At 36.6% G+C, this 18958-nt stretch overlaps 2 protein-coding genes across 2 annotated transcripts; both read left to right on the forward strand.

Moving 5' to 3' along the window:
• The first annotated feature begins 509 nt into the window (after nucleotides 1–509).
• On the forward strand, nucleotides 510–17834 carry LOC129796923 (uncharacterized). Its single transcript, XM_055839061.1, has 4 exons — nucleotides 510–874; nucleotides 4831–7624; nucleotides 7759–7942; nucleotides 8028–17834. The coding sequence occupies exons 2-4, from the start codon at nucleotides 4837–4839 to the stop codon at nucleotides 16336–16338; spliced, it is 11283 nt and encodes a 3760-aa protein (XP_055695036.1). The 5' UTR covers nucleotides 510–874; nucleotides 4831–4836; the 3' UTR covers nucleotides 16339–17834.
• Nucleotides 17835–17970: 136 nt separating this feature from the next.
• LOC129796933 (protein GVQW3-like) lies at nucleotides 17971–18892 on the forward strand. Its single transcript, XM_055839082.1, has one exon. It carries the CDS (start codon nucleotides 18227–18229, stop codon nucleotides 18644–18646), a length of 420 nt encoding a protein of 139 aa, XP_055695057.1. The 5' UTR covers nucleotides 17971–18226; the 3' UTR covers nucleotides 18647–18892.
• The last annotated feature ends 66 nt before the right edge of the window (nucleotides 18893–18958 follow it).

Below are 18958 nucleotides of genomic sequence, written 5' to 3' on the forward strand. Positions count from 1 at the left end.
TTAATGATTTTTATACTGTAAGGACAAAATGGCGCCTAATTCCTTTAATGGCGATCTAGAGTGAAGCTTTATACAACTATTCTCAGCCCTCTCAGTATACAATTCATAACTTTTAAAGCAATAGCTCTTGTAATAAATTCTTAATTCTTTAAAAAAAAGTGTTCATAGGAAAATTTTAATAATCAAAATAAATCTAAAAATTAAACAAAAGAAATTAGACTGAAGTGAAGCTGTGTTTTGTTGAGATCTTATGTTTTAGTGACGAACCCTCGTTGGGTAAAGACAAAAAGGTTAAGAAGTGAAGGGTTAAATCATCACAAATCTATCGGATAATTTTTTAAGTAAATAGGAAAATTGGTGAGTTGAATTTCTTTCCATCATATAATTTATTTTTATTAATTTTAAGTAATATTTACATGTATTTTATGCCGGATACAATTTTAAGGGGTTTCTTATTCTAAATTTCCATACCGTAACGGCTACAACGATTTTGATATGTACCATAAAAATGTCCACCAACTACGACGTTAAGCAAAAGAAGAAATCTTTGAGAAAAACTCCTTTTTTCTAAAAAAAAATATAATTGTAAATTGTGATTTTCTCCATTGAATTGATGAATTTTTAAAGTTTTCCCCATCAAAAGGGAAGCAGGGTGGTGCACAATGGATGTAATGTATGTTAAAAAATGAAGATTTGTGCTCTCTGTGGACAATTTTCACCAGTCCCTGCCCGGATTTGAGTTTTCAGTGATTGTGTATTGTTATGGAAAAATTACCCTGAAAATTGGATATACGGGACATATTGGTCAGGGAAAGTTTTATTAAAGTGTTCCAGAGGTATCAGCGATGATATATTGATACATTTTTCCGCCGTGGTAAGTTGATAAAGCATAAAAAATGTGTTTTTCCCAGCGACAGTTTTTTTGGTGTAAACCCCGAACGAGGCAGACATACAAAATGAAAATGTCGATGTATTCCCCACATCACGAATGGGGGTGCAAGAAATGTAGAGTAAACGGGAATATTTTGATGTTTTCGCCCACATAAACAACTGGCAAATGCCACAAAAAGGGATAATTTTAATGAAAAATTCATCTGAAATAGTGTTTTGCTTGATATTTTGCAAGATTCGTCGTGAAGGTGACAAAATTGTATGAGTCTCTTTATGCGCCTCAGAAGAATGGAAGAGAAAAGTCTCCGATGGACTCATAAGTGTTGCGAGTTAGAGTCGCGCTTGTGGGTAGGAAAAATCATTAGACAAAAAGGGGTTGATGGAGTACAGAGAAATTCCCTTTCTTGTGGCCAAAATATATAGGGCACAAATCTCATTGCCACTACCACAGGGATTATAAGGGGGGTGAAACGCGGGGTATGAGGTATATTCCTCCCCATAGAAACCTTTTCTTCCCGGCTTTGTATGAAAGAATATTGTAATGGTTTGTGATAAGGTACCTATATAGGGTAAGGGTACAGAGAATAACTATATGTATTTTAATTCCTCTTTTATAATTTTCTGTGAAAGACACGACAAATGGGTCAAGTTCCTGTATTTAAATTAATGATTAAAATATTATAAAATATTTTATAGTTGAACATCACTACTTTATTAATATTAAGGAGTTCCCAAAAGGCTATTAAGAATAACTCATTAAATTAATCGGTATACATTGTATAAAGTATAAAACATTTTAAATTACAAAAGCAAATCAAAATAATTTGTTTTAAAATCATATTCGCAGATTTCTTACAGTTCAGTAATCAGAGATAATCTGATCATCTCATTTCATAATCAATAAATTAAGATTTCTGAAAGTTTACTTTAAGAACAAACTTTGTACTGCATGCATTGAAGCTCCACCTTGGGGTGACGTAGATGTAACGAAGAAGTCAATTAGAACGTTTCGAACAAATTGGTTTGCAGGTGTAGCTTAGGATATAGATGGAATTAAATAGATAAAGATGTATCATATTGCAGAAAAAACTGCATATTTGTTGTTTGAGCTTTTCTTTTGTAAAATTGGATTTTCCAGAAATAAAGTTTTGATGTCTTTGTCACTTAAAGAAAAAATTCCATAACTATAAGTACCAATAGCATTATTTTATCTTTGCAAATTGGTTACCATTTTGCAATTTTTTTAATGAGTGAAAGAAAGTATTCAAGGATACCCACGCAAGGGTGAGAAAAGATGTAGGAAAAGAATAAAATGTGAGAAGAAAAAGAAGTTAATGCACTGCTGCAGTGATGAAACTCCGCTGCGTGTCCTCAATAATCATTTCATCGCCACTCTCAAAGAAAACACATTCAAAATGCACACATTCACATAAAAATCGTCAGTCACTGAAGAGTATGGTACCGAGAGGCAAAGTTTATAATAATAAAACATACACGGAGAGACTACGCCTCGGCCGAAAGCAAAGCTATTTCACATGCAAAAGTGTTTAACGTTGCTTTCAATCTCTTTCCACCTAAGGTGAACACAAATGGACCACAGACATGGGAATTATGATGACCTTTATTCTTGGGGTATATAAATCCATTTCTGGAGTATGTCCAAAATATAATTCCCAACTTCAATACATCCCCCTTTCCACATTGTAAAATAAATCGAAAACTATTGAAAACCCAATGGGTTTTCCACATAAATACATATAAGGGTAAATTATGTCCGAATATTCTAAACCTACAGGGATTGTAATTTATATGCAGGGTGCTCAAATTCAATACCATTGGACAATCAATTTCAGGGCATTTAGTAGTAAAATATTAGGTGCAAATGGATTTAGGAGCGGTGTAATTTTAACAAAGGCAACACAATAGCATACAAATGCAAATCACGAATTATGGTTAGGATGTTTCAATGAAACGATAACATTTGCGTATCCCAAATTTCCATTTAAATTTACAGAAAACCCTAAAAAAAAATTGTAGATAGTAGTTGCGTAAAATTTCTCCACTTCTTGCCATTCACTTTTCACATAAACCCAATCGGTCTTCAAAAAATTTTGAGATATCTCGAAAACGACAAGGTCATTTTGTAAGATATACCTACCTTGCTTTTCACCAGAAACAAACTTTTGACTTTACTCATTTAACGAAGCACTTATTTATTTACGAAATTTTCTGTAAGCATTATATAAGATTTCGGAAAGTTCATAAAGAACTAATTTGTTATAAAAATTATAGAAACAATTTTATTACTATAGATGGATTTTAGGAAGCTGGAAAAATCTACAGCAATCGCATGAATATTTAGATTTTTAATGTTGATTAATAAAGTCAATAATAATGTCTAAACTAAGAGTTAAACGAAAGGGTGAGAAGTAATTTGAGCAGAAAATTAATTTACTCGAAGGGAGAAGCCCATAAAATTGAATAAAACTTGTAGGGAAAAGAAATAGGGAGTCTGTCTGGGTAAAAATAAAGAAACTTGAAGCAAGGAAAAGTAATTATAATTGACCATTAAATGGAAATCACATTATGGCTTTTTTTTATTTTCGTCCCTTGTTAACTTATCATTGATGATAGACGTTGATTTTAAATTGGTGATTTTGGTTAAATCATGGGTTAAATTGATTCGATGGGGATAACTAAGTAGTATAAAGTATAGATCAGTCACTTAATCTTATCAAATGACTCAATGATTGCCTCAAGATCAATAATTTCCCAGAAAGCTTTCAATGAAACTGAGTGCGTGAAGGATACAAATTGTATCACATGCGTATGAGCAGAGCATACATATCTTTATTATAATAATTCAAAGTATGCTTTATTAAAGGGGTTATATAAAACTCTTTAAGCTTAATTTCAGGCACAAACAGTGTAAACTCTTTTTCATATTTTTTAAAGGGGGTGTACTTACTGATTTAGGGGGGTGTGAGTAACTTTTAAACCACAAATTGTTTTATATCGATCCTATACTCTCTCTCTACATGGGAGCAGTCCTCACAAAACTCCATTGTGTGCTTGGTACAAGTACCATATTCCTCCCTCGCCTAAGCATTTCTTTCACCATTCTCTCACCCACACCCCCGGATGGAGTGCCATGGGTGTTGTTCACAGAATGGTGGGTAAACGATGGTGTCGCTTTCTGTCTCTCTACCTCTTACTGGGACCCCCTAATGTCTATCTCACTCGTACCCCGAGCTCTATTATTTTCACACAGTGCGGTACAGAGTCCACTCTTGCAAGCATTTCTCATTAGATATTGCTTTGTCAGCAAAAATTTCCCCAACCCCATGCATACACCACCGTGGAAAATTCAAAACGCATTCATCTCAAGTGGTGGGTACTCATGTGGAGCTGTGGATCCAATTGTTATTGCTTTTTTTCACGAAATCCCAAAATGTGTGGATTTTTGAATAAGTCCCACATAGTCGTATTTTGAAAACTTAGATTCTCTCTAAAATGCTCTAAGCAGTTATATATAACATAATCCTTAATTAAGGTAGCCCAAAAAGTTCATATGTGGATATGCTAACAAATTTCAACTCTATTATGCATATTTTCATTAAACAAGACTTAATTCAACATGATGAAATTTTAAGTAAGTTGATAAATCAACTGGGTTTACATAATTTTAAATGCATACATATGATGACCAGACTACATTTGACCACATTTAGATACAATGGTAGGGGTTGAAAAGTGGTATGAGTAATCAATGGAACCATTTTGTCATACAAATATATTAAATTCAACAGCCCTTTAATCACTTCTTTACAATAAAAATTAAATAATTATAAGAAAATGATTTTTTTTATAAAATTCTCAACTTTTCAGTAAATCTTTAATCATCATTTGCTATACCTTTAATCTTTGATTCTTTTGCAGCATACAATGGTTCATCGTGTTTTGGGTAAAGATGACACTCTTCCAAGTTCATCTGCCACACGATCACCGTCAACTCCACGGAAACCGCGAGGTAGAGCGAAAAAGAAAGAGAGCAGCGCCGTGACAAAAACTACAGCAAGTGGCATAGGCCGAAGCAGCAAAAATGTGACGACAGTTGTTAAAGATGATAACTGTGATGGTGGTAGTGAAGATTCCGGGAAGACAGCAAAATCACGTGGACGTAGTGGAAAAGGATGTGTTCAAGGATTGCTCGAAGAGTCATCTGTGAAATGTGTGCCATCGGTAGTGGTGGAGAAGGTGAAGCAAAAAGTGTCTCCAGGTGCAAAAGACAATGCAGATGAAGTTGAGGAGGATGAAGTGGAAAGTAGTGAAGATGAGAGTGAATCAAGTGAAGAAGATGAATCAGATGGCGATACAGATGACAATGTATCAATATCAAATTTAATGAGGAAGCAGAAATGTGATTTAGATAATTCTACATCAAGTGGAGTTGGTAAGCAGTTGCATATTCGCTGCAGTTTGCCACTCCATCGACTTTCCGATGGTGTTGTGGAGACGCTAACAAATGGTGGCAAGAGCATCAAAGGAACCGATGAGACAACACCTACTGGGGGTAATAGATTTCTATGCCTCTACTGTGATCGTTCCTTTGCTACCCGCGAAATTCGCACTAAGCATGCAGAGAGACTGCACAAATCAGCTGCAGGACGTCGAGCAAGTGTGCGCAACGTAACGTCTGCAACACCAACGGACTTTGCTGGGTGTACGTTCTGCAATAAAGCTAAAACATTTTCAAGCTTTGCCACGGATCTCACTATACTCTTCCATCATTTAATTGAAAAGCATGGAGATCGGTATTTCGGATGTCGCGAATGCAACATCAGATTACCAACGATAGAAGCCCTTCAGAAACACCGAGAAAGTGTTCACAACATTCTTCCGAAAGGTGTCCGTAAGACACCAGTATTTGAAGACATTGACTTCGAAGACAGTATTTTGGCTAATTCCATTTCCAAACTAACAACGCCGAAAACAGCGGTGGCCAAGAGTGAGAATGGCAATCATCCAGGAAGAAAAATGATTACACGCCTATCGAAGTTAAATAAGAAGCATCAGCTACTTCGAAATGAAGAACCAATGCTATCACGTCTTGGTGTGGCTCAGAATCGATCACCCCGTACACGTAAAGGCAGCAAAGGACGCACCCAGGTGGAGTCTCGAGGTGTATCAGACACAGGCAGCAGCAGCTGTGGCCGAGCTAGTCGACTGCGAAGTACTCGGGCAACCGTAGGAAATGGTAGTTCTATTGGATTGAATGATAGTGGAGAATTTAGTGGAAGTTCAAGTGTAAAGTCATCGAGTGGAAAGGAAATTCTCAGTAGCAATTTCGATGATGACTTCTATGAAACTGTAAGTGTTAATGTAAGGAAAAATCTAAGTTGCTATTTGGATGGTAAAATTGGGAGTGATCCTGAAACACCAAGTGTTCATACACGATTCACTGAAGCCGTTCCTGCTGTTCCAAGTACGGTTGTAAGGAGCTCATACATGACTGACAATGAGATTCACGAAGCAACCTCCCTCAGTGCTATCACGGCCTTTCCCACCCTCCTTACAAACGAACAGTATGGTACCGAATGTGTGTCACCTAATAAGAATAAACGCACCATTACGAAGAATTCATGGAAGTGGAAATGGGACTTTGTGAAAAAGTACAAGTATGTCAATGAAGGTGGGAAAATTGTTAAAAAGGTAAAGCAGCAAACATCGGGTCTAAGAGATTTATCCAAATTGGATATGTGGACACAACTTACAATGCGCACAAAACACGAAGTTGTGCAAAGGAGTAAGGATAATGAAAATAATCAACGGATAGTTGGTACTGATGCAGCGCGGGAAGAAAAGAGAAAAGTCATTGAACAACTAAATACCATTCTCGACACAAGACTACTTCCGCAAATTGTACTGGAGCAAAATGACCAAAGACTGATCAAGGCAGAGCCAGTGGAATGCATTGATGACACAGCAGATACCTCTGGTTCACCCATAAAATCACCTGAGGGTGAAGGAGCAACGGAAGAAGACACATTTGCTACAACACTGAATCTCCGAAGAAGTAGCGGTGAGAAGCATTGCAAGGCACGTGACGTGATTCTGAGCGGAGAATGGGCAAGACCACGATGTTATGTATGTTTTGGATGTGGTGCCAAGTTTGGAACAATCAAAGCACTCGAGGAGCACAAAGCCACCCGACACCCTCACGTGTACTCTACACATTATGAAATTGTTGGTCGTGAACTCATCGAAGGAGAACTTTACAAGCACTTCTTCATTCCCACCAAGGCCTTACGACGTAAAACGGAATTTGTGCGTCAGGTGAGCAGCGATGATAGTGGTACTGTTGAAGATTCCATGGACAGTTCAACATCCTGCACGATATCAACCAAATGTGATAGCTTCGACACAGACTCTAATTCACGAATGTCCAACAAATCTCAAGAAGTGACTGTTTGTACGAAATGCAAGAAAGAATGCACTGGAATGATGGATCTCTATCGGCACATGCTCGATTGCGTTGGTGACTATGCGTGGCTGATTGCGAAGAGACGGTTGCGACATCGATACTATGGAAATCGCTCGAGACGTCGACGGGCGAAACTCCTTAGATTTGGATGCCTAAGGTCTCCCAAACCGCCCAAAACACCTGAAAACCGTGCCATTACTACACCAAGAAAACAATCCCCACAGACACCAAGAACTCGTCCCAGTGACGGTGAGTTTTAATTATTTGAAATTCAAATTGAAATTAACAGAACGAAATTTATTTCGTTATCCTTAAATCAATACATATTTTACTCTTTCAAATGTTTTATGGTGTAGGACTAACTTTTTTTTTCAATTTCCCAGCGGATTCAATTCAACGTATGTTGGCCAATCTACCAGCAAAACGTTCATCACGAAGTGTTCATCCTGCCAAACCAATACCAATGCGACGAAGGAAATTAATAGCAACTGCTACAACAAATAAGTTCACAAAGCGTAACACCAGAACGTCAATTTTGGCAGCAAAGTCCACTGGATTGATTTTGAGGTATATTGAACGCATCAATTACAATGCAAAAATTATTCTTTTCTTATTTTACGTTAACACGCAATAATTTTTTTCCTCTCTCTAGATCCAAGAACAAATCCGAGGGCAATAAGCAAATTTCGATGCATCTGCAGCAAGCTGAAAGGATAACAAGAAGTGGAAAAGCTCCATCCAATGTACGGAAAATCGTCAAATCAAAGCGGGTAACACGTTCTTCCGAATCACCAAATACCAATCACACAGAAGGTGATGGAGTAACAACGCGTAATAAAACAAAACTTCAAACGACACCAATTAAGAAAAATACAAAAGGAATTATACAAAAAGTCGCTAAGAAATTTCCTAAAACACCGGAAGTTTCAACGAAGAAACCCACAAAAGACACATCAAATCCGACGAATGAAGTCAAATCATCCAAAGAAACATCAGGATCGTCGGTGTCAAAGAAAAACTCAAAGGACACTGAAAATCACGAGAATGTTCAAAAGAATGGAAAATCAAAGAAAGTAAAAGCAGTTCAAAAGGCTGATATTCCCAAGAAAATAACGATTCCAGATGAAAAGGAGAAGCCTTTTTTAGAAGAACAGAAAGCGAGCGACCAAGAAGATCTTGTCGAGATAAAAGAGATAATGGATTCCATTATAGATCTTGCTTCTGCTGCAGTGGATACTGAGCAAAAGGAGAAAGAAAAATTGTTGAGTGCATTACCATCCACACCCACAATATCAATTGAAACAAAATCATTTGAAACGCCTGTTGGTCAGAAAATTGAGGATACACCCCCATTAACATCACCAACAAGTGCAACGCCAGGAAAAAGGCGAACTCGAAGGCTTACAGATTGCATCGCTCGTCTTACAGATAAACTACAAGAAAAGTTAGGTATTCCATTTTTAGATAATTCAGCAACAAATATTCTCACAAAAGCACAGACAGAAACTGAGAAAAATACCAATCCCACGACAGAAGTGCCAGTTACACAACAAAAAGAACAACCTTTGAATGACGAAAAATCCAAAATTGAGAATCCCGTGTCAACTAAAGATCAAATTCAACCTCCTAATCTGAATAGTCTCATCGCTGTGGAAAAATCTTCAGCAACATCAGATATTCAACCGATACCCATGATAAAAAGTATACCAAATCCGCCAAAAGACGTGAATGTGGCTAAAACTATTCCGCCGCAAGTAAAAATTCCAGAAATAGAGAAATCATCAGATGCAATTACAGTGCGTCTGGTTGAAGAAATTCCTGATGCTCCATTGAATTTGACAATGAGAAAATCTATAACGTCTAACCAAGATGAGACACAACCAATTTGCCTAGTGAAGCATCCACCCATCCTGAAAATTCCTGTAGTGCCATCACACCTTGGAAGTCGTCTTCATCCAAACGAAATTGATTGCAATGTTGTGATGGATTTGAGTGCGAAATCAGCAAGAACACACTCTCCGAGTACATCAAGAAATGTTGAAAATGTAAATTACCCACGTGCAGCTGAAATTCACATGAAACCACAGAGTTTAGATATCTCACCTCAAAACCGAAGCGCTGAACTCTTCAATCATCCACGAGGTGTTACGATGTTAAGCTCCCCTCAAAGTAGTGAACTATTAAATCAAATGAGATGCAATGAGCTTCTAAGCCAGCATCGTAACACTGAAATTCTGAAGCAACCACGACCAGACTTAATTATCAAGCGTGTCAGTCCCGTCATTCAAATTCCCCAAGTACCCGTGAAGAGTGCAAAACCCAAACAAACAAGAAAACCACGAGCAAAGGCGCCAAAAGTTACCAAAGCTCCCAAGAAGGATCCATGTAAGGAAATTAAATTAGGTGGGGACTTTGTGCAAGAAAGCAACAAAAGTGATAATAACAATGTTGAAAATATACCCCATTCTGTTCACATGGGAGAGTATTCAGCACAAAAAGTGCAAATCACACCTGTAATACCAATTGTGGCAAAAAGTAAAGATTCCATAACTCCACCAGAAATTGTGAGTAAATCTACTCCAGAAAGCACATCCTCGGTCACAGAGAATAAGAAGTTAGCAGAAAAGACACCAGCTACTGACAAAGTGGCTGAGAAAGAAGTTGTTCATGCGGAAAAATCCAATAATGAAGGAGACGAACAAAGTTCTAATACGGAAGAAAAGTCAGGAGATGGGGTGGGAAAAAATATCGAAACAGGAAAAGTGACACAGAAAATCGTAGAAGGTACTTCATTGACATCAAAAGATGACAAAATAATAGAACAAAAACCACAAACAAAGACAAAACCTCAAAAAGTAGTGAAAGCGCAAAAATTAACAAAATCTGAAGAAGCTGAAAGCGAAGTTTCGAGTAAAAATGAAACTATTGAAAGTAGTAAAGGGAACAATGAACCAACAAATACGCAACCTGAAAAAATTACAAAAGGTAAAAAATCTGGGAAATTAACAAAAACTGATATGATCGTAAAAACACCAGAATCAACTGACATTAATATTTCAACAAAACCTAAACCTAAAGGAAAAATAACTAAAGATTTGAATGTCAATAACACAAAGACACCGACAAAATCTACAAAGAAAGGGAAAACAGAAGCAGCTAATAATGAAATCCATACTGATGATGTTAATGAGAAAAGAAGTAGACTTGAAATTGTGGTTGAAGATATCCTTAAGAGTCCTTCTCTTACAAAGAAAACTTCAATGTCTAAGAAAACCAGTCAAGACAGTACAACAGTGTCGAAACCTACGGAGAGTGCCAATACATCTGAAGCTGTCACTGCTGTTATTGAGGACACTAAGAATACTGCAAAAGATAAAAAGCAAAAGAAGAAAGGAAAAGTCTCAGACGTTTCAAATGATCCAGAAGCACCTATGGATATACCAACAGAGATTCCGATTAAGAAAACTCCAGAAGCTGATGTTAAACCTTTGTCTCCTAAGCCTGCACCGTCGAAAAAAGTTCAGAGTTCTAAAAAGAAAGGAAAAGCTGCGAATTTCGTAAAAAATAAAAATTCATCAATAATAGACACATCAGAGGTTTCTAAGTCAGAAGAAATAGAACCCAATCTGGAGCGTAAGGAAGCAACTTCAGAAGCTGAAAATGCATTGGAAGGCACTACAACTTCAAAACAAATCGAAAAACCCAAGAAGGTGGAAAATCCCGAACAAGCCACAAAAATTCAGCCTATCAAGAAAAGTGTACAAACCAAAAAGAAAGGAAAATCGGCAAATGAGAAAATTTTAGAAACAGCTAATGATAAAGTAATCGAAGACATTGAGAACATTGAAAACATTAAGAAAACAAAGGCTGATAAATCTGTAGCTGATGATCATGAAAAACTCAAAGAATCTCAATTGACTAATGCCAAACTTAAGAAGGATGAAAGGAAATCAAGTTCAGTTAAAGAAAGTAAAAGCGCGGAAATACCTGAAAACTTACTGGAGACTAAGAAAAAAGGAAAAACCGTGCCGAAGAAAACAGCAAAAGGAAAGAATAAATTACAAGTTGCCGAAGATCAAGAAGTTGAATCGGAAAAATTAGCAGAACCTTTAGAGAACAATAAAGCAGCTAAAACGAAGAAAACTGTCTCTAAAACCGATGAAAGCGATAATTCTGCAGATAATCAAACAATTGAAACTGAGGACGTGGTTACATCCGAAATTCTTGCGCCTTTAGACAAGAAAACAAAGGAAAAAATCACTACAAAAACACTAGAAGATGATCAAGAGACAAAAACATTAAAAGAAAAAGGTAAATTAACCACTGAAAATAAACAGTCTGAATTAAATAAAAAATCCGAAAACATTGATGGAGAAAAATCATCAACTCCTGTTGATAAAGCCAAAACAGTTCAAAAACCAAGAAAAAAGAGAAAGAATGAACTCGCGGCTATAATTGCTGATCAATTACTTGAAAGTTTTAAGGAGGTTGATAAATCCAGAATTGATGAGTTAAAAATTCTTCATGACCTCTCGTGTGAAGCCAATGCCAACAATGATGAACTTCTTGTATCTAATGCTATAGAGATGGTTACAACAACTAAAAGGAAAGCAGCAATTAAACAAACAAATCAGGACACCCTCTCAAGTGCACCAGCAAAGAAAAAAGCTAAAGAAGTACAATCTGACGTCACTACACCAAAAATAAGCGAAAATGAACTAAAGTCTCAATATGAAACTCCTGTTGAGGCTGAAAGTAAAAAAATAGTTGACGTGCCTGTAAAACCCAAAAAGTCATCTCGTGCTGAAAATAGTGAGTCAACTAAAAGTAAATCTATTTCAAAAGAGAAGAAAGATTTAGTCATCAGCAATTTACTAAGAAAACTAGAAGATAAAGGCGATGAAAGTTCTGAAGGTGATTCTTCGCGTCTTTCATCTTCTACATCGAGAAGCTCATCAAGTCGAAAGAAGAAGGACATTGCAGTAAACAAAAATAAATCAACACCGAAAGAGCAGTCAGATAAGATTGATGATGTCCAAATTGAGAGTGAAAAAGAAGCAGAAAAGATATCCTTAGAGGAAGTAAACAATCGTATGGCTGATTCCGTGAACCTTCTGGCAGCTATGGATATGAACACAAAGAAAAATGTTGAATCAACTAGAGGTGAGAATGAAAAGATAACTAAACCTCTTGATTGGATTAGTCGAGCTGTTTCTATGCCGAAAAATGTATCTGAAGTGGACATCAAGAAAACTTCATCATCTGCAGCAAAACCAAAATTCATACTCAAACCATCTAGACTGCAAGCGCTAACGTCTTCAGTACCTGATCCTTTTGATCAATTAAAAGGCACAGCGATAGATTCGGAAAAATCATCGACTGAACTAAAAAGTCCCCCATTGGTGGAAAATGAGAAGAAAAATGGGGAACATTCAGAAACTGTAGCTAAACTTGTTGATAAAATTAGAGAATCAAACAGTCAATCGGATTCTGATGACGATACTTGCTTGGCTGAGATTGCAAAGAGTCTCAACAATCGCATTCTCACTACTGATGAATTTACAAACGTCGCTGATACACTTCCAATTGCTGAAACTCCCTGTGAGAGTCCAAATGCCATGATTGCATCAGCAACACAAAATACATCAATTGAAGAAGCCAATGCTGAACAGCTTGATATGGATGCGGAAGATGGGATGAGTGTGCTTACGAGTGTATCAATGGATTCAGGAATTACTACAGGTCCAGGGAAGACTAGATCCCAAAAGCAGTCTACGTTGGCTAAAAAGAGAAAAGTTCGTAGATCTGTACTGTACAAATCCAAGAAACCCAAAGCCACCAAAACCACGGCAGATGGTGAACCTGTAACTTATTTCTGTGATATTTGCAAAAAACATTTCTCACGGCAGGATCGTCTTACAAAGCACAAAATGACAATTACGCATATTGCTAAGCTATCAGAGCAAGAATTCCTCGATTCTCAAAAAAATCGAATGGTTGAGGAAAAGGAAAATGAATCCCAAAATGTGGATGTAACTAAAACACCCGTTGCTGAGGAAAAGAAAGATGTGGAAGTGAGTGAAAAACCTACAGAAATTGAGGAGCCCAAAATGGTGCTAAAAAGTCCCATTCAGACAGGAGTTGAACCAATTTCATCTCCAGAACAAGCTCAGGTTCCATCATCAACTGATCAATACCCATCACCTGCGCGATCTCTCAATCCTGGGACACCACGACTAAATTTGAGTCAAGAGGAAAAATTGTTCTATGAATGCTGCAACATGCTTAAAGGTTCAAATAGAATTGGAGCTGAATCGGAGAATAAATCCCTCACACCCAAGTCCAATGAACAGCCAACAAATTGCTTCGGTGGAAGTCACAATGCTGTTTATTGTGTTAAATCTCCAATGTCGCATCGCAGAAGTAGCCCAAAACATGCTTATCCGAAGATTGACATCAATCAATTTAGTGATATTTCATCTGATTCAAATCCAATGTTTTCACGACCCAACAAATTATCTCAACCTAAAGGGATTTTTGAAGATACAACCACAGTGAACAATCAACTGTCTGGTTTCCTGGCAACAGCAGAAAAGTTTCTCAATGGGGCTGCATCAACATCCAATTCCATGTACTACAGCGACAAAGTCATTGATAGTACTCCACCTGTTAGTGGGACAAATCCAAAAGATTCTAGCCATACTGGAAGATCCTATTCAGATTCATTCTCCGACATGGGAGACAGTTACCCATCCTCCCAGGATGCTAGTGAAAGTGAAAACTACGCTCAAACTATTCTCGATCGTTCAGGAAGCAATAAAGCCGCTGAGAGTGATTCACCAGCCCTAAAGGAAGGAAGTGATTCATTTGAGCAAAGCAGGAAACACTACAGTGATAAGCATTTATCTGATAGGTCTCCAATACACTCCACTACATCTTCTCAGTGCTCATCAATTTCAAAAGTCCGCACGAAAGGAGCTATGAAAGGATATGATAACTTCAAAGTATCAATCCCAACAAATGGTCTCGATCTACAGCAAGCTCTCGAGAGGAATCCTCATGTAAATTCAAAGTTAGCAGCCCTTGCGGATATTGCCTTGGGTACAGACAATCCTGTTGCCAAAGAAATTATAAGATCATCCACTAAGGATGATCCTTCCAAACCCTCAGAGTATCCAATAGTTTCAGAAAAATCTCCGGAAACAGAAGTGAGGGATGATACGCCAACGAAAAATGTTAAAGTGAAGAAAGCTAAAGAAAATGTTGGCAATCGATTGGGTTTCAAATCAAAGAAAAAGTCCATCAATAAGGAGAGTAAAGACAAAGTGGACAAAGAAAAGGAGAAAGGAGCTGGTGTTTCATCCAAAAATCCCATGGATGTTTATGAATTTGAAGAATCAAAGGATTCCGTAGATGCTCCTATCTTGCCCCTATCCAAGAGGACATTCTTCAGGGCAAATCTTGATTTGATTTCCTCCAAAAATCCCGAATCAAGCCAAAAACCCGCAGATGGAGCAGCAATAGCAAAGAATGATTTTAAGAAACCAGAGTTGGAGGACAATGCAAGCCAAATATCCTCCACGAGTTTTTCTGATCGAGATGATTTTAACTATAATTCCAACATTAGCGATGATAGTGATTCCGAGAGTCATTCACCATCTCCGAAATTACCCACAACGCCAAGTAGTGTGAAGAAGACGAAGAAACTACCTGATCCCGTACAGAAGAAATCCTTAATTATGGGAAGAATTTTCAAAAATGCCCAGAAGAATCGACCACCAACTGAAAACAAGAACTCCACGGCAGATAGTGAAGCTCCCAAGAAACCTTTCTTGCAGAAACAAGAACTAGACAAATTGTTTGATAGCCTCAAGGGTGATGGTAAAAATGAAGCAGACATCGATGCAAATCCAGAACCACAAATGTCATCAACAAAATCAGATTCTGGAGCAAAAACTGATGCAAAGGATGAGCAGAGATCGTCAAATTCAATGGATATTCGACGATCAATGGCAAATAGAAAATCACGCGAATTGGCAATGTTTGAGGCTGAATGGGGAATGTCGCTGGAGCAAATTGAAGAGATCATTGGGATTGGCAAGAGAAAATCACAGAGAAAATGTGCAGTTGGGAAGCAGAAAATTCTTGCGGAGACATGGAGTTCGGATGAATATGAAGAATTCCAATCAACTAAGGATATAATTGCTCTGATTCAGGAAAAGGAGCTCAGATCAAGCCAACGTGCACTTCGGAATCAACGACGTCGCGAAAGTCAAAAGAATCAAGCACACAAATCCCTTGATGACACTAAAGATGATCAAGATGACGAACTCGATGCTGAGACGTGGGATGTTCGTCGAGCATTGGGACTTGAGTACAAAAAAGCCCGAGGGAAGAAGGCTGTACGCATAGCAGGTGGGAGTGATGTGGAGTCATCGCAGAAAACACAAAATGCACCAAAGCTTGCAAAAATCAAGAAACGCCGACAAACTGTTGCCTACCGAGCAACAGAACCCTCACCATCACCTGAACGAGACATCCCAATTAGGAATACGGGAAAAAGGAGGGGTTCAACGAGTATGCGTGGGACAACGTCTGATGGTGAGTCAAGTGGAAGAAAATCCAAAAAGGTAAAATTTCCAGGAACGTCAAAAGAATCAGATAAAAGCGACTCCAAGTGGACACAATCACGTCCAATGGCACGTAGTAAAAGAGTAGCATCGGAAATGCTCTACTACTGGTCATCGTCTAGTGACGATGAATTCGGGAGGATCAATAATAGTCGCGATGACGATGATGACCTATCGCAGGAAGGGGAAGTCCTTCAGCAACATGGATGGATTGTTGGAGATTCCCACAAGAAGCTCGTAACTCTCTTAGCGCATGCAAAGGGAAAGAAAACGGAGGAGTGTGGTGTAAAAGAGGCCTCAAGTGGAAATAATAAGAAAAAATCCTCATCATAGGATTTATAGAGCATGGTCTCTCCTTAAGAAACACAGTAGTGAGCAAGAGTATTTATTCTGGGCATTGAAGTGTCGTAAAAAGTATGACAAGTTTGCAAATCTTCGTTCTAAGACTTTCTTATTTTTTTATACAATTATGTGAACATGCTCTTTCCCATAAAAAAAAAACTGAATTATCTGTTGCCCAATTCTTCCTAAGATTACGTCGTTTCCATTGTTTTAAATTTTAAGAAATTCCTTTGCGATACTTTCAATGAAGCGATTGAATATTATTATTGACTACTGTACCTTAAATAACAGACATTATATATTTCATACATTATAGATTGAATCTTTGAATAATGATAAGTTCAAAATTGCAGTAATGATACATAATTAGTAATTGTAAAGAATTTTAATGATTGATAAACACTTTATGTGTTTGACTGTCTCCTGTGTAATACACTATCTGTATAGGATGTAATGAATATTAATCAATATTAATATACATACATTTATTTGTAATTATATTGAGAAAACAAAAATATATTAATCGTCATCAATATTACTAAACAAAAAAACTTAGAACAAGAATTCTGATGAAAGTAAAATTGCATAGAAAATAAAATTCTCTATATAGAAATGATAGAATCGATGAAAATGGCCATTTGTGTAAAAATAAAAAATACAAAATGATAGAAAAAACATTAAAAATCATTAATTTGTGATAGTTTTAGAGGAAGAAGGAATAAAAAATAACTAATGAATGCAAGAAAGAGAGAAAAGTGATTAATAAAAAAAACGTTTAGATAAACTGCCATAATCATGATTTTTAGATAAACAAAAGTAACAATGCACTGATTTATCATATTTTCAATGAAAAAAAAATTATCAATTTATTTCCTGCCTCTTTTTTGCAATTAAAATAATTTTTTGTCATTAATTTTAGTAAAAGATAATTAGGAAGAAAAATGTAAGTGAAAAAGGTACCAATTCAGAAACTTATTATTAAAAAAAAAGTATATAAATAAATATTTTAGTAGCACTGACTACATTATTTAGATAATAATTTTTAGCAAAAAAAAAATGGTGTAGAAAAAGGGGATTAACGTTTTATGATTGTCCTTTTTATTTTTTGTATGTAAATATAAAATTTACCTACATTGTATTTTTTTCTTTTAAAATTTATCAATCGCAGAGCTAATCACACTTTATAAAAATTAAGTGAAAAAAAAATTTGAAAAAAAATGTTTATTAGAGTTGATCAAACACAAGTTTTTTCTGGTTGAGAAAAAAACAATGAACAGATTTATTTATTTGGTGAATATAAGACAAGAAAAAGAAATAGATTTATTGATAAATAGTATAAAAAAATGAAAATATAAATATTTCTACCAATTTTACCAAAATAAAGTGTATGTTTTGCAATAAATCAAATTGTATAATGAAAAAAAAACACAGCATTGTATGAGTGAAAAATACTGTAAGAAGTAAAAAAAAATAAATTTGAAAAAATATTAGATTTTTTATTTTTTCATTTTACAAATTGGTTTTCTGATTGATTTTAATTAATAAGAATTTTCATTTGGTAAAAGTCGGTTAAAGTGGGATTAAAAAACGGATCTTACCATTTAGCGAGAGATTCCCCAGAATTTCTTGTCGTCACGACTCTTCCTTTCCCCCCTTAGGCAAAAAGCGCTTCAGGGCTTTTCTACCACGAATTTAATACATTTTTATGAGGTCAACAAATTGATTTTTACGATTTTTTCTCAATTTTCACGCGATTTGCACAAAAACGTATCAATTTTTGGGTTTTTTCGTTCCATTGCTCGGTATGTTTCGTCACGTGCTTCGGCTACAACGTCAAAATACACAATAATGTAAATTGTAATTTCCCGCGAACGAAAGTATGGACAAACTTGAGTACAGAGCTGTTATTAAATTTCTAACAAAAGAAAGGACAGCACCAAGTGATATTCATAAGCGTCTGCAGGCTGTCTATGGGAAGGACGCTCCATCACGTTCAACGGTAAAAGCGTGGGCACGACAATTTCGCCTTGGAAAACAATCCATAGGCGACGAACCCCGCAGTGGACGACCAGTGGAGGCGACTGGTGACGATATGGTGTTAAAAATTAATGAACTCATCACAGAAAACAATCAATTAACAAAGAAGCAACTAGCCAATATGCTCAACATTTCCAGTGAACGTGTTTTATGGATTTTGCATGACAAATTAGGTATGAACAAGGTTGCCGGTCGGTGGATACGTTCAACAAGCTCAACAAGCAAAAACCAGCAACAAGATCACAATGATGAAGGTGATTAATGTCAAGATCTGAAAAATGTTGATCTGAGATTTAATTAAAAACACCATTATTTGCTGAAGTAGGAGCATCATTCTATAGGGCAATTGATAAAGTACCTAATGTAAGCTCTACTCTACAATCTAATCACTCAATGAAAAAGCCAAGCCTCCAACTTCAATACCCTGCAGATCATCTCATTAATTTTCTTATCAATAATGGAGTCTATAGAGTTTGTTTTCCATCACAATTTATTATCTCCTGAGAAAGACGAGCTATTTTCTGACGAAATCTCGGAATAATTGTTGTACGCGCGATTGCGTAAGCTCAGCTAC

Source organism: Lutzomyia longipalpis, chromosome 1 (assembly GCF_024334085.1).
Source record: "Lutzomyia longipalpis isolate SR_M1_2022 chromosome 1, ASM2433408v1".
Taxonomy (NCBI): domain Eukaryota; kingdom Metazoa; phylum Arthropoda; class Insecta; order Diptera; family Psychodidae; genus Lutzomyia; species Lutzomyia longipalpis.

Coding starts and splice junctions, on each gene's coding strand:
- LOC129796923 (XM_055839061.1), top strand. CDS start 4,837: ATGGTTCATCGTGTTTTGGGTAAAGATGACACTCTTCCAAGTTCATCT. Junction 7,625..7,758: donor AAGAACTCGTCCCAGTGACG/GTGAGTTTTAAT, acceptor TCAATTTCCCAG/CGGATTCAATTCAACGTATG. Junction 7,943..8,027: donor TCCACTGGATTGATTTTGAG/GTATATTGAACG, acceptor TCCTCTCTCTAG/ATCCAAGAACAAATCCGAGG.
- LOC129796933 (XM_055839082.1), top strand. CDS start 18,227: ATGGACAAACTTGAGTACAGAGCTGTTATTAAATTTCTAACAAAAGAA.